Source organism: Oncorhynchus clarkii, chromosome 28 (assembly GCF_045791955.1).
Source record: "Oncorhynchus clarkii lewisi isolate Uvic-CL-2024 chromosome 28, UVic_Ocla_1.0, whole genome shotgun sequence".
NCBI classification, from domain to species: Eukaryota; Metazoa; Chordata; class Actinopteri; order Salmoniformes; family Salmonidae; genus Oncorhynchus; species Oncorhynchus clarkii.
Window position 1 is genome coordinate 38,776,573 of NC_092174.1, and position 15,237 is coordinate 38,791,809.

General features: G+C 39.4%; 1 protein-coding gene across 16 annotated transcripts in view; it reads right to left on the minus strand.

The window, feature by feature from the left end:
• Positions 1-1,270: 1,270 nt before the first annotated feature.
• The window catches only part of LOC139387224 (muscleblind-like protein 1), a 115,432-nt gene continuing 101,465 nt past the window's right edge, over positions 1,271-15,237 (minus strand). For 4 of the 16 annotated variants that reach the window (XM_071133307.1, XM_071133315.1, XM_071133308.1 and 1 more), the window contains 5 exons: positions 14,463-14,498; positions 13,388-13,473; positions 12,803-12,847; positions 11,852-11,917; positions 1,271-5,361 (listed from right to left, as the gene is read on the minus strand). In XM_071133307.1, the coding sequence (XP_070989408.1) occupies positions 11,861-11,917; positions 12,803-12,847; positions 13,388-13,473; positions 14,463-14,498 (224 nt within the window). In that variant the 3' untranslated portion in view covers positions 1,271-5,361; positions 11,852-11,860. The remainder of the gene's footprint in view (positions 5,362-11,851; positions 11,918-12,802; positions 12,848-13,387; positions 13,474-14,462; positions 14,499-15,237) is intronic. The other 12 variants (XM_071133313.1, XM_071133321.1, XM_071133320.1 and 9 more) reach the window with 5 other exon arrangements.

The following is a 15,237-nucleotide window of genomic DNA, read 5'->3' on the forward strand; positions in this document are numbered from 1 at the left end:
GTGCCTTTTGTTAAGTAAATCAGGTGTTAAATGAGGTGAAAAGAACACTGGAGTGCCACTTTATTGTTTAACTATTACATTTGAATCATTTAGCAGACACTCTGATCCAGAGCAATATACTGGATTAATTAGGGTTAAGTGCTTTGCTCAAGGGCACATTGACAGATTTTTCACCTAGTTGGAGGTTTAATTGTCAGTCAAAGCTGGTTCCTGCCCAATGTAGGCTCTACATAAGTCTTCCACACACTATTGAGTGCATTTCAGCAGGATTTGAAATCAATAATTGTTTTTATTTAACCAGGCAAGTCACTTAAGTACAATGACAATGACAGACAATGCTGGGCCAATTGTGCACCGCCCTATGGGACTCCCAATCACTACTAGTTGTGATTCAGCCTGGAATTGAACCAGGGTGTCTGTAAGTGACACCTCTAAATCAAATCAAATGTATTTATATAGCCCTTCGTACATCAGCTGATATCTCAAAGTGCTGTACAGAAACCCAGCCTAAAACCCCAAACAGCAAACAATGCAGGTGTAGAAGCACAGTGGCTAGGAAAAACTCCCTAGAAAGGCCAAAACCTAGGAAGAAACCTAGAGAGGAACCAGGCTATGTTGGGTGGCCAGTCCTCTTCTGGCTGTGCCGGGTGGAGATTATAACAGAACATGGCACTTCTAGCACTTAGATGCAGTGCACTCGGGAGCCCTTAATTCAGAACTGTTGTTGAGATCATAATTTGTGTTTCTTTGTTGTCGTCATGTCCCATTCTCATGATGAACCAGACAGTACAGTATGATAACATAAAGCAGTGCTAGTCACCAACCATGATCCACAACTTGGCAGCCACAAGCCGCATGTTTGCTCCAGCACAGCATGAGCACAGCAGACTCAACTAATCTACAAGACTTTTGATTAGCTGAGTAGACATCCCATTGCAGAATACTTGTTAGATATTACTGCATGGTCGGAACTAGAAGCACAAGCATTTCACTACGCTCGCATTAACATCTGCTAATCATGTGTTTTTGACCAATAACATTTTATTTTATTTGATAAATGGGTGTCCAATTTCACTGGTGTTATTTGGGTGAAGACAATTATTTGTCCACTAGATGGCAATGAGACTAGAGTTTGAAGCAGAATCTGTCTGTTTTCATGTGATGTCAGAGTGCCTCGTTATTTTTTGGAACATGTTCTGATGTGTTTTGGATGCTCTGTAAAGTAATGTTTCAATGACTAAAGTTAACAGACAAACACGGAGACCATAGATGAGTTGCGTGAGCAAATCAGTTTTAGTTTTATTCATTTTTTTTTTATAATTCATAACAGCAAGAGTCATTTATGGCAACAATAAATTGTGCATAAAACAAATCTGAAAGCAGAGTAGTACATTATTCTGTAGCAACTATAAGCAAAAAAAAAAATGTAAGTGATCACTTACACATAATAAGCAGTCAAGCCTGTGTGCCCCCAGCAGGGAAGAGAGACCTTGGTTTAATAAGAAGCCGAGAGACAGTGAAATCTGTCCGAGCAGCACTGGTTGGTTTGGAGAAAGTGACGCTTTGGTTCAATAGCACTTATACAGCGACCTCGAGTCTGAAATAAGTTGACCTTGACTGAAGACGGGTACATTCATTTGAAAGAGACCTATTCATTTAGTATGGTGGTGAGCCTTCGCCTGCTGAGTGCACAGTTACCTGGTAGCATTAGCTGTATCTGTCCCGCGAGTCCATGTTGACATGACTAATATTACTGTGATAAGACAATATTTCTTGGGTGGTTTGGCATTTACATTACATCTTATTCTTGAGATCTCATGGAGTTTCTTGGTAAAATGTTATATCACAAGTGATCGATGACTTGTCTGCAGTCTCATTTCCCCAAATGTCGATGTTATTTAGTAAATTAAAAATATGAATTTTCCTTATCTACCTATATAGATTGTTTACATTTGTGTTCTTTTACATGCAGTCAAATCAACTAAAATATTATATGGTTTCTAATATCATTTATTGTAGTTATTGTACCAGAGGTCCAAGTATGAAGGGCCTGGTCCAACATTTGAAATATAGACAATATAGGATATTTGTTTTATGTAAATGAAAATAAAATAAAAACTACAAGGGGAGTGGGAGTGAAGGGGGCATGCTCCCCTTGAGAATTTCCTGGCAAACTACAAGCCACTGACAAAAGAAGCCAAAACACACAAAGCTTTTTCTGAGTGCATTGGCTGAGAAACTGGTGCGATTTTCTTTCTTTTTGCAAGCCAATTTGTTTAGCTGGTCTTTCAGTTTAGATGTTTTAAATTAACCTAACAAAATTCCTTATAATTATAGAATTTTTTATTCAAAATAATATCTCAATATGATACATGTTTTTTCTCTGTTCATTGACTATATACAGAAGTGCAAAAAGTCAACCTTCGTCCCTTAGTTTAAAGATCGTTCATCTGCAGCATTACAGACCTTCCCGATTCGGCAAAGTCTACTACTTCACCTCTCATCTCACTATTTACCCAACTCCAGAGACCCATCAATCTCACTGTTCATTTTGGCCTGATATTCAGGGCAATCTTAAGAAATATTAAAACAATATATTTTTGTTGAAATGGATAAAGTAGAAAATAACTTGTTTTCTCCTTCCCTAAACATGGACAATCTACATTTCGACACAATATATTTTCAAACAAGACCTCAAAGAAAAAAGAGCTAGTTGAAACATTCGTTTTCAGCCAGAGTTGATGCCTTGGCAACCTACCAACTGATCAAATCAATGTCATTCCTTGTATCAATATCAAAAGGTCTTTGATCAACAAAATTAATTGATAATGAACCTCTTCAATCTAAAGAGACATCCAGCTACATGAATGATTTGAATACTTTATCTGACTCCACACATTATTATTAATCATGAATATGGTTTAAAAAAGTTATGGATGTAATCCCACCTCAGTCTACAACGGCTATTTAACAATATTGTCAAGTAGAATATAATAAGGCGAAAATCTACAAACTAAATATTCAAATATATTCAAATCCTTAAGTAATACATAACACATGAGTTCAATGAAATTTAAGAGAGTAAATTGTTACTTGAGAAAAAAAAGAACAAAAAATCAAAAACCACATGCAGTATGTGTACGGACTATAAAATATCATTGGTGTTCATTGCCTGCATGGTGATTGAAAGTACATGTGATTGGGTTGGGACCCAGTCCAGTAATCTAAGGCTTCAATAGATACAATTGAATAGGTATTAGGTACATTACAATCAGTAAAGAGATTTTACACCTCAGCCAAAACAGAAAAAACAACAAATGAAATCACAGAACATAATGGCATGTGAAAACAAGGGTTATGAAATTCATTCTCTGCTCCCCCAATTCTGTGTTGAACCTTCCTGAATTTGGTCATATACTTCGGTAACACTTCGTGCATGAGCAGAACTGTGCTTTGGTATCCAGAACCGGATTAAATCAGGTCCAAAAAGGAAAAGATTTCGTTATTTTTTTGATTAATATCAAATCAATGATTTTGTTGTATTACCTCAATTAAAGTTAAATTAGCCTATAGATGGGTAATGGGGTAGGGGAAGCACAAAAACACTCAACCAAGTGCCAAATCTTCTTATGACCTAATTTAAGTCTGACTTTCTTACTTTAACAACACATGGTTTTACGGTGCTTCTTTGCAGACACAGTTTTAGAACCCCTCCACCTTTAAGGCTGAAAACAAGGAATTAACACCTGATGGAGAGCTAGTACGTCCAACATCACTTCAACAGGCTTTAGAGTCTACGGACTTACACCTCCTCAGTCACCATGAGCTCAGCCCGTCTGATAAACACAACAATAAAGCACAAAAAGAAAGGCGAAACAAAAACAGATCGATAAAAAGAGAAAAGGCACCTCTGTTTTTAGATGTAGGAGATTGACGACTTAAAAGGCTTGAGACAACCCCAACAACAAAGCAAATGGTACAATTTTTAAAAAACTATTATAAATTGGGTGGTTCGAGCCCTGAATACTGATTGGTTGACAGCCGTGGTATATTAGACCGTATACCACGGGTATGACAAAACATTTATTATTTTTACTGCTCTAATTACATTGATAACCAGATTATAGCATCAATAAGGCACCTGGGGGGTGTGTGGTATATAGCCAATATACCAAGGCTAAGGGCTGTATCCAGGCACTCCGTGATACATCGTGCATAAGAACAGCCCTTAGCATTGGTATGTAGCCATATACCACACACCCGAGGGCCTTATTGCTTAATTATAAACTGGGTGGTTCGAGCCCTGAATGCTGATTGGCTGACAGCCATGGTATATTAGACCGTATACCAGGGGTTTGACAAAACATTTATTTTTACTGCTCTAATTACGTTGGTAACCAGTTTATAATAGCAATAAAGCACCTCGGGGGATTGTGGTATATGGCCAATATACCACGGCTAAGGTCGTGCTTAAGAACAGCCCTTAGCCGTGGTATATTGACCACATACCACACCTCCTCGGGCCTTATGACTTAAATAGACAATGAAGAAATTATGTAAAAATCAAAACTTGAGCCATACAAAACACATATCTTAGGTAAACAGAATAACACTGCTGAACTAACACTCTGGCTTGGGATGTATGGCCTCTATGGTGCTTAAAGCTGTGCTTTCAAAAGATACACAGGTGTGTTTCTTACCCAGAACATTCATATGTCTCTGACCCTCATTTTAGTATCTAGTTTAACTAGAAGCCTTATTAAAAACAGAAAACTGTACATGCTCTGACGTTTCGCCCTTTTAAAATGTATTGTGCCTTTCTGATTGAAATTTAAATTTAAGGGGCACGTTTGCAAATGTTTTAAGTCGATTAATTTAAAAACAGAACAAAGCGAATAAAAAAAAATCTGTCTTGGTCTACCAACGTACCAACACTGTATTATTCAGGGTAGATGCAACAACACCTCGGTCTCAACCTCATGTGTGTGCACAAAAAAGGAAAAATCATTTGAGTGCCATGGTTTTGTGTTTGAACAAACAGGTGTACTGTTAATGTACTCAGCGTCTGTCTGTCAGCAGAGATGGACAGACAGACAGACACTCCTCTTCTCAGCTGGACGTTGACTTGGAGGACGAGTGTGTGTGTGTGTGTGTGTGTGTGTGTGTGTGTGTGTGTATGTGTGTTTGTCATGGCATCGACCGAGCACACCGATGTTTGCATGCGTAACAAGACCAGCATTCCAGAGTGGCTGAGAGATGATGACCGATGGTCCTCCAGTCCATTGCTTGACATTCTGAACACTATTTACATAAAGGCTGAACTCTTTAGGCTTGGACGGTGCCATCAACCATTCATTTGATCTGTAAAACAAGAGGCGAGGAATTACATTAAAAAATACATTATTTTCAAATGAAGCTAGCCTTCCAATATCTTATTGTTGTTCTCTGAAAGGTTGCTTAAAGCTGCAATCTGCAGTTCAAACAAAAACCAAGCGGAGACCCCAACACTGTTTTGTCAAAAATCTGAGGGATGAGGCTGGAGAAATGTAACCACTCTCAAATTCATAGACAGAGCTCAATGGGCATATATCATTAATTTAAATCCCAACGCGTACACTGCATTCAGAAAATACACTGCATTCAGAAAATACACTGCATTCAGAAAATACACTGCATTCAGAAAATACACTGCATTCAGAAAATACACTGCATTCAGAAAATATTATGTTGCAGCCTTATTCTAAAATAGATTAAATCAATAAAACATTAATCTACACACAATACCCCACAATGACAAAGCAAAAACAGTTTTTTAGAATCTGTACAAATGTATTAAAATTAAAACAGAAATACCTATTTTTTTTGTAATTTTTTCATTATTTTTTTAAACCCATCCACCAAGTATCAATTTTTTTATATACATTTTTTTTTATCTTTTCTGCTACATAGACATATATTGTACATATACATTTTACATACTGTCACGCCCTGGCCATAGAGAGGCTTTTTATTCTCTATTTTGGTTAGGCCAGGGTGTGACTAGGGTGGGCATTCTATGTTCTTTTTTCTATGTTTTTGTATTTCTGTGTCTTGGCCTGGTATGGTTCTCAATCAGGGACAGCTGTCTGTTGTTGGCTCTGATTGAGAACCATACTTAGGTAGCCTTTTCCCACCTGTGCGTTGTGGGTAATTATTTTTCCGTGTGTGTTTGTGTGCACCTCGGTTGCGTCACGTTCTTTGCTTGGTTACCTGTTTATTTTTTGGTTGTTTCGGTTTCACTTTCATTAAAAGATGTGGAACTACATGCACGCTGCGCCATGGTTGATTTATGACAGGGAGTTTGAGGATAGCGAGCGTGACACATACACATTTTACATACATGGTACTTTTATATAAAGCAATCACATAACAATAAAACATTACTAAACATAAAATCTTTAATCCCGCCCCTCAGCTACTCTCAGCCCATCCCACCTATCACCATAGACCTCAGCTCTTTAATCCCGCCTCTCAGCTACTCTGAGCCCATCCAACCTATCACCATAGACCTCAGCTCTTTAATCCCGCCCCTCAGCTACTCTCAGCCCATCCCACCTATCACCATAGACCTCAACTTTTTAATCCCGCCCCTCAGCTACTCTCAGCCCATCCCACCTATCACCATAGACCTCAGCTCTTTAATCCCGCCCCTCAGCTACTCTCAGCCCATCCCACCTATCACCATAGACCTCAGCTCTTTAAGCCCGCCCCTCAGCCACTCTCAGCCCATCCCACCTATCACCATAGACCACCCTCGTTTGGTTTCCATGTGCCATATATATTAAATTGTGCTATGCTGTTTTACATACATTTTTAACCTTTCTAATCGTAAAGTATCAAATCAAATTTTACTTGTCACATGCGTCGAATACAACCTTACAGAGAAATGCTTACTTACAAGCCCTTAACCAAAAATGCAGTTAAGAAAAATATGTGTTAAGTTAAAAATAAATATAACAAATAATTAAAAAGCAGCAGTAAAATAACAGTAGCGAGGCTATATTCAGGGGGTACTGGTACAGAGTCAATGTGCGGGGGCACAAGTTAGTCGAGATAATGGAGGTAATATGTACATATAGGTAGAGTTAAAGTTACTATGTATAGATAATAAACAGAGAGTAGCAGCAGCGTAAAAGGGGGTGGGGGCAATGCAAATAGTCTGAGTAGCCATTTGATTAGCTGTTCAGGAGTCTTATGGCTTAGGGGAAGAAGCTGATAAGGAGCCTTTTCGACCTAGACTTGGTGCTCCGATACCGCTTGCCGTGCGGTAGCAGAGAGAACAGTCTATGACTAGGGTGGATGGAGTCTATTACATTTTTTGGGCCTTCCTCTGACACCGCCTGGTATAGAGGTCCTGGATGGCAGGAAGCTTTTTGAGATGTGAATACCAAGTATGTCTACTTCTCCATCCGCCCATTTTATTGGTAAACTACAAGATAGTGTAAACACTGTGTCTTTTCACGATCCAATACATAATATGGTACACTTGTCATAATTAGGTTTTAGTCCAGAGAGGCTAGAAAAGTGATCAAGATCTTCAATGAGACTGTGCAGGGATCCAGATCACGGACTTAAGAAACAACTTGAGTCATCGGCATACATAGGGATCCAGATCACGGACTTAAGAAAAAACTTAAGTCATCGGCATACATAGACAATTTTGTTTTATTCCCCTGGATTTCTAACACCTTGATGTTCTTGTTGGATCTCATTTTAATATCTAGCCTTTCAATGGCCATAATAAACAGATATGGAGACAACGGACATCCTTGTTTTACTCCTCTTAAAAGCTCAATACTTTCTGAGAAGTAACCATTATTTACTATTTTACATCTGGGGTTGCTGTACATAACTTTAACCCATTGTATAAGATATTCACCAAAATTAACGTAATCCAGGCATTTATATATCAATTCTAGTCGTACTTTATCAAACACCTTTTACAAATCTGTTATGAAACCAGACCTGGTATCTTAGATGTTTCATAATGTTCAAATGTTTCAAGTAATTGTCGTATATTATCTCCATGTAAATAACTTGTCTGATCAGGATAAACAATATCTGGTATAAACCTTTTTTATTCTATGTGCTATGCATTTTGCCAGGATTTTCGCATCACAACATTGAAGTGTTTGAGGCCTCCAGTTTTTTAAATGGACTGAAACTTTCTACTTACCACCTGGTTCCTGTTTTACTAGTAATGAAATGGTAGACTTTCAGGTACTTGTTGAGTACCTGAAAGTCTACCATTTTAAATAGAAGTTATTAAAACATGCTAATAATGGATATTTGAGTACATCAAAAAAGGTCTGATATAACTCTACTGGTATACCATCAAGCCCTAGTGTTTTTCCAGACTGAAAAAAGTTCCTCTCCTGTAAGTTGGCCTTCACTTTCTGAACATTTGTTCATTTTACATTATTGTTATTATTATTATTATTATTAGGAAATAAATCCTTACATATAACATCATTCAGTGGAAATGGCAGAGAATGAAAAGAAAACTTACAGAAAGCTTAAAATATTTTGATTCCCCTTCCAAATATAATTTGGTGAATCATGGATGACTCCATCATTTGCAATGAGTTTCTATAAATTAATGTTGAAAATTCAAGAAAAATATTGTGCATTTTTCACAATTTTCTATCCAATTCGCTTTATTTTTGTAAAACATTACACTTGATCATTCTTGAATAAGTACCTCCAATTCTTTTTGTTTATCCTTTAACCTATTTTGTGCCTCTAGAGCACAGTTTCCATTTCCATCTACCTGCGCTGTTACTTCCTCTATTTCCTTTATTAGTCTAATCTCTTTTGACCTAAACTGCTTTTGTTTAAATTATGAGTATTGTATTGAATGGCCTTTGAAAGTACATTTAAAAGTGTCCCATACAATAAGGGGATCTAATGTACCTACAGTGAGGGAAAAAAGTATTTGATCCCCTGCTGATTTTGTACGTTTGCCCACTGACAAAGAAATTATCAGTCTATAATTTTAATGGTAGGTTTATTTGAACAGTAAGAGACAAAAACAACAAAAAAATCCAGAAAAACACATGTCAAAAATGTTATAAATTTATTTGCATTTTAATGAGGGAAAAAAGTATTTGACCCCCTCTCAATCAGAAAGATTTCTGGCTTCCAGGTGTCTTTTATACAGGTAACAAACTGAGATTAGGAGCACTCCCTTTAAGAGTGTGCTCCTAATCTCAGCTCGTTACCTGTATAAAAGACGCCTGTCCACAGAAGCAATCAATCAATCAGATTCCAAACTCTCCACCATGGCCAAGACCAAAGAGCTCTCCAAGGATGTCAGGGACAAGATTGTAGACCTACTACACAAGGCTAGAATGGGCTACAAGACCATCGCCAAGCAGCTTGGAGAGAAGGTGACAACAGTTGGTGCGATTATTCGCAAATTAACTGTCAATCTCCCTCGGCCTGGGGCTCCATGCAAGATCTCACCTCGTGGAGTTGCAATGATCATGAGAACGGTTAGGAATCAGCCCAGAACTACACGGGAGGATCTTGTCAATGATCTTAAGGCAGCTGGGACCATAGTCACCAAGAAAACAATTGGTAACACACTACACCGTGAAGGACTGAAATCCTGCAGCGCCCGCAAGGTCCCCCTGCTCAAGAAAGCATTGAAAATGGGTCGTGGATGGTTATTCCAGCATAACAATGACCCAAAACACACGGCCAAGGCAACAAAGGAGTGGCTCAAGAAGAAGTACATTAAGGTCCTGGAGTGGCCTAGCCAGTCTCCAGACCTTAATCCCATAGAAAATATGTGGAGGTCAGCCTCGAAACCTTAATGACTTGGAGAAGATCTGCAAAGAGGAGTGGGACAAAATCCCTCCTGAGATGTGTGCAAACCTGGTGGCCAACTACAAGAAACGTCTGACCTCTGTGATTGCCAACAAGTGTTTTGCCACCAAGTACCAAGTAAAGTCATGTTTTGCAGAGGGGTCAAATACTTATTTCCCCCATTAAAATGCAAATCAATTTATAACATTTTTGACATGCGTTTTTCTGGATTTTTTTGATGTTGTTCTGTCTCTCACTGTTCAAATAAACCTACCATTAAAATTATAGACTGATCATTTCTTTGTCAGTGGGCAAAAGTACAAAATCAGCAGGGGATCAAATACTTTTTTCCCATCACTGTTGTACAGAAAAAAGTCAATTATTAAATATTTTGTCTTTGTTAAGAATAATTTGTCATCCAGTAGGCTTTGATTAAGTTTCCAATATCCCCGTCCACATGGAAATTCTGTAAGAGTTATATGGAGGCCAATTAGATTAATACTTTTTTTAAACTTCTGATGCCAGCAAGAATGAGACCAGGAAGTAATAAAGACGGCTAGCTAATATCTTATTTACATAAGTATTCAGGCCCTTTGCTATGAGACTTGAAATTGCATCCTGCTCAGGTCCACTCCAATCTGATTGGAGTTCACCTGTGGTAAATTTAATTGATCGGACATGACTTGGAAAGGCACACACCTGTCTATATAAGATCCCACAGTTGACAGTGCATGTCAGAGCAAAAACCAAGCCATAAGATCGAAGGACTTGTATGTAGAGCTCCGAGACAGGATTGTGTCGAGGCACAGATCTGGGGAAGGGTACCAAAACATTTCTACAGCATTGAAGGTTCCCAAGAACACAGTGGTCTCCATCATTCTTAAATGGAAGAAGTTTAGAACCACCAAGACTCTTCCTAGAGCTGGCAGCTCGGCCAAACTGAGCAATCAGGGGAGAAGGGCCAGGGTCAGGGAGGTGACCAAGAACCCGATGGTCACTCTAACAAAGCTCCATAGTTCCTCTGTGGAGATGGGAGAACCTTTCAGAAGGACAACCATCTCTGCAGCACTCCAACAATCAGGCCTTTATGGTAGAGAGCCAGACGGAAGCCACTCCTCAGTAAAAGGCACACGCAGCCCGCTTGGAGTTTGCCAAAGGGCACCTAAAACTCTCAGATGATGAGTAACACAATTCTCTAGTCTGATGAAGCCAATATTGAACTCTTTGGCCTGAATGCCAATCATCACATCTAGAGGAAATCTGGCACCATCCCTACGGTGAAGCATGGTGGTGGCAGCATTATGCTTTGGGGATGCTTTTCAACGGCAAGGATTGGGAGACTAGTCAGGATCGGGGGAAAGATGAACAGAGCAAAGTACAGATCCTTGATGAAAACCTGCTCCAGAGGGCTCAAGACCTCATAATGTGGTGAAGGTTCACCATCCAACAGGACAATGACCCAAAGCACACAGCCAAGACAACGCAGGAGTGGCTTCGGGAAAAGTCACTGAATGTCTATGAGTGGCCCAGCTAGAGCCCGGACTTGAACCCGATCGAACATCTCTGGAGAGACCTGAAAATAGCTGTGCAGCAACGCTCCCAATCCAACCTGACAGAGCTTGAGAGGATCTGCAGAGAAGAATGGGAGAAACCCCTCAAATACAGGTGTGCCAAGCTTGTAGTGTCAAACCCAAGAAGACTTAATGCTGTAATCGCTGCCAAAGGTGCTTCAACAAAGTACTGAGTAAAGGGTCTGAATACTTATGTAAATGTAATATTAAAGTTAAAAAAACATTTTTAAATGTATGTAACAAAATGTGGAAAAAGTCAAGCGATTTGAATACTTTCCGAATGCAGTGTGTGTAGCGATTGCAGATTGCTCCTTTACATGTATAAGCATGGAGAAAAATGCTGCCATAATTTGGCTAAATGCACTCAGATATTCTTGGCGGGGTTGGAAGGTAAACATACTGTAGAGAAACAGAGATGAATAGAAACTCACTGTTCTTGACTACATTTGAGTCAGATACTTGTGGTTACTCAGATGATCGGCAGAAATGATTGGAATCTGTGGATGGAGACAGAGCAGAGAAATCAAAAACACATCCCACATTTTATGCACATCTTATGCACATCATCGGAACCCCACCCCTCAAAAACACATCCCACATCTTATGCACATCTTATGCACATCATCTGACCCCCCACCTCTAAAAAACACATCCCACATCTTATGCACATCTTATGCACATCCTCGGAACCCCCCCACCCCTCAAAAACACATCCCACATCTTATGCACATCATCGGACCCTAATCCGCAGTTTTAAGCAAATCTCAGAGTTCATTACCCAAAAGGAGATGAAGATAGCAAGATAAGGCAGAATGTGGTTACAACGTTATCTAGATAAAAGCAAACATTTTATAGGATCACTGACACCTGATCAAGGAAGGGTTGGCGGGGCGTGTGTGAGGGGAAGGAGACTAAATGTCAGTTGGTAGTGAGGTGGCTACCCATGCAAACTCAAGTCCTCCAATTTGGTGACCTCCTTTAAAAAATATATGTTTGGGCAATACAAAAATGACCTGCAGGTAGTTAAGGATAAACACATTTTCCTTGGGGATAATAATGTTGAATCTAATTTCTTGTTGCACTCTCAGTATAGGTAAACATATATATTTTTTGACTATGTATTCTTTTTCCTTGTCCAATGTGACCACATGCTGTGTACTTCTACATCTCAACTGTAATGTCTCCTCACTAAACGGCCTTGGAATGTCAGCAGCAGGAAAATGTGGACTCCTCAGACACTGCAGTAGCATTGACTGCATGCGGCACAGCGATGCCCTACGTAAGCAGCTGCAGAAGAACCAAGTGGCAACAGATAGCAACTGCTTCCAGCACCTGCTGTACAAAATACTTTACAAAAAGAAGGAAAACCTCCTCATACATACCAATTGCATGTACTCATTGGTAGTCAACTTTGATAAGGAAGAGTCCTCAAAATAAGAAAGGACAAACATCGAGGTTAAAATGATGTCAGACATTATAACGACAAACAGTAAATGTCTCCCCAGAATGACAAGTTAATAACATTTTTTACTTGTATTTAACAAGGACATTAAAAGTTGACCATTAACATCACACATGTACTGTTCTAACAACCAACACTATAAAGGTCCATCTAATAATGTTAAGAACTGGAAACAACTAGTGTAAGTCAACGAGAGGGAAACCCATCTCCTGGGATAGGGATAGGGAGAGACCGAGAGAGAGAGAGAGAGACAGAGACAGAGAGAGAAAGACAAAGAGAGAGAGAGAGAGACAGAGAGAGAGAGACAGAGAGAGAAAGACAAAGAGAGAGAGAGAGAGAGAGAGACAGAGAGAGAGAGACAGAGAGAGAGAGAAAGAGAGAGAGAGAGAAAGACAAAGAGAGAGAGAGAGACAGAGAGAGAGATAGAGAGAGATAGAGAGAGATAGAGAGAGATAGAGAGAGAGAGAGAGGGAAAAAATAAAGAGATAGAGGGGCGGGAGCAAACCTGATTGGCTGAGGTGGTTGCGAAGGGAACGCTTGTGGCAGATGTGGTGGCTGCAGATGCTGGCGTACCACCGTGCATCATGGGTACTTTTGTCAGAAGGGAAAATCATATAAGCAACAACACACAGAGGAGTGGAGTATGGCCAATTGGCCACCAGGCAAATGTGAAGGACTGGTGGTGAGGAGGGGGTGGTGGGGCATTCCAATTCAATAACTCACTCCCTTTCCCTCTGAGAGGATTGGATAGATGTAAGCAATAGGAAGCAGACAACAAGAAGGTTAGGGAAGGCAGTTACTATATTGCCTGAACACCTCCAGTTCTTTCTAATCAATCAATCAATCTGATCTGAAGAGGAAAAGGACATGAGATAGAAGAGAAGGGAGTGAGTTATCTGATTGGAACGCAGCCATGGGTGTAAAGGGTATAGGGGATTCAGTGTGGTACATTTGTGGATGGCATATTGAGGTTATACCAGCCAAAAGCTGATGTTGTCAACAGAGAGGGCAGAGAAGGGTCAAGGGTCAAGCAATCACAGCTTAGGGTCCAATGTGTATTTACAGTAACATGTTTGGTAGTACACCCGAAACAGAATAAAACTTATCTCCAGTATTTACATTTATAGATATGACTAAATACAGTATCATTGACAAATGAAATGTGCAAATGAGTCAGTTATATGCCACAACCAACCCTGTGACTCCCAAGTCACCAACACCCATGATGAGATGATTTGTGAATTGATGAAGTCAAAGGCTATATATAGGGCTCAAATGTATCAAAGCAAAGGCAGATCCAACTACATGTTGATATGATCATACTAATGATTACTGATTCATTATTATTGATTAAACTATTAGCCAGATCCCAGATCTGTTTGTGCTGTCTTGACTAATCAATAATCATTGACTAGACAGCACGAACAGATTGGGAGTCATGCTAGAAAACTATCTGGGTTTGCTTCAGAAAGCCAAGGTGCCACCTTTTTAGCTGTGTGATGGTTAGTTAGATTTTGATGGCGTGCGAGTCACTGGCAAGGCTGAAAGCTAATTGGTGAAGAAGGAATGCTGGAACCTACCAACACCGGTGGTGGGGGTCATGCAGAATATTGAGCCTGCTCAAATGCCCATCATGCAGTGCAACAGGAAGTGTGCAACAGGAAGTGGATTGGAAAAGGGGGGAGAGAAATCAAAACAGCCCATCACAAGATTCGTTAGAGTGAAGGAAGAGATCAGGAGAATAACATGAATGAATTAACTGGACAGCATTCAGTAACACAGTCAGTGGACAGCAGTGGAAATACTGAGGGAAATGTGTAGTTGGATTTACTTTCTGAATTGACTGGAATTTAAATGTAATTGACCCCAACCCTGGTGCTGACCAATCTAGACCAAACTAGACGATCAGGAGAATCAGGTTGAGAGTTTATACTGATCAGATCAGGCACTTTTGTCTGAGGTGTCATGGATATTCATTTGCAATCAACTGTGATAATAATAGTAGCAGCAATAAACAATCAATTAATAGTTCTAGAAAAAAAGGGATCATCATAATAGTGACACATCACATACACCCACGCTCAAGATAGAAACAAAAACAGGAAGCAGCTCAGTATTAATATGGAAGTAAGAGATACAAGAGATGTTGCCAAACAGAAGCAGTAGTATTAATATGGAAGCAGGACATATAGTATTAATTTAGAAGCAGGACATATAGTATTAATTTAGAAGCAGGACATATAGTATTAATATAGAAGCAGGATATATAGTATTAATATAGAAGCAGGACATATAGTATTAATATAGAAGCAGGACATATAGTATTAATATAGAAGCAGGACATATAGTATTAAT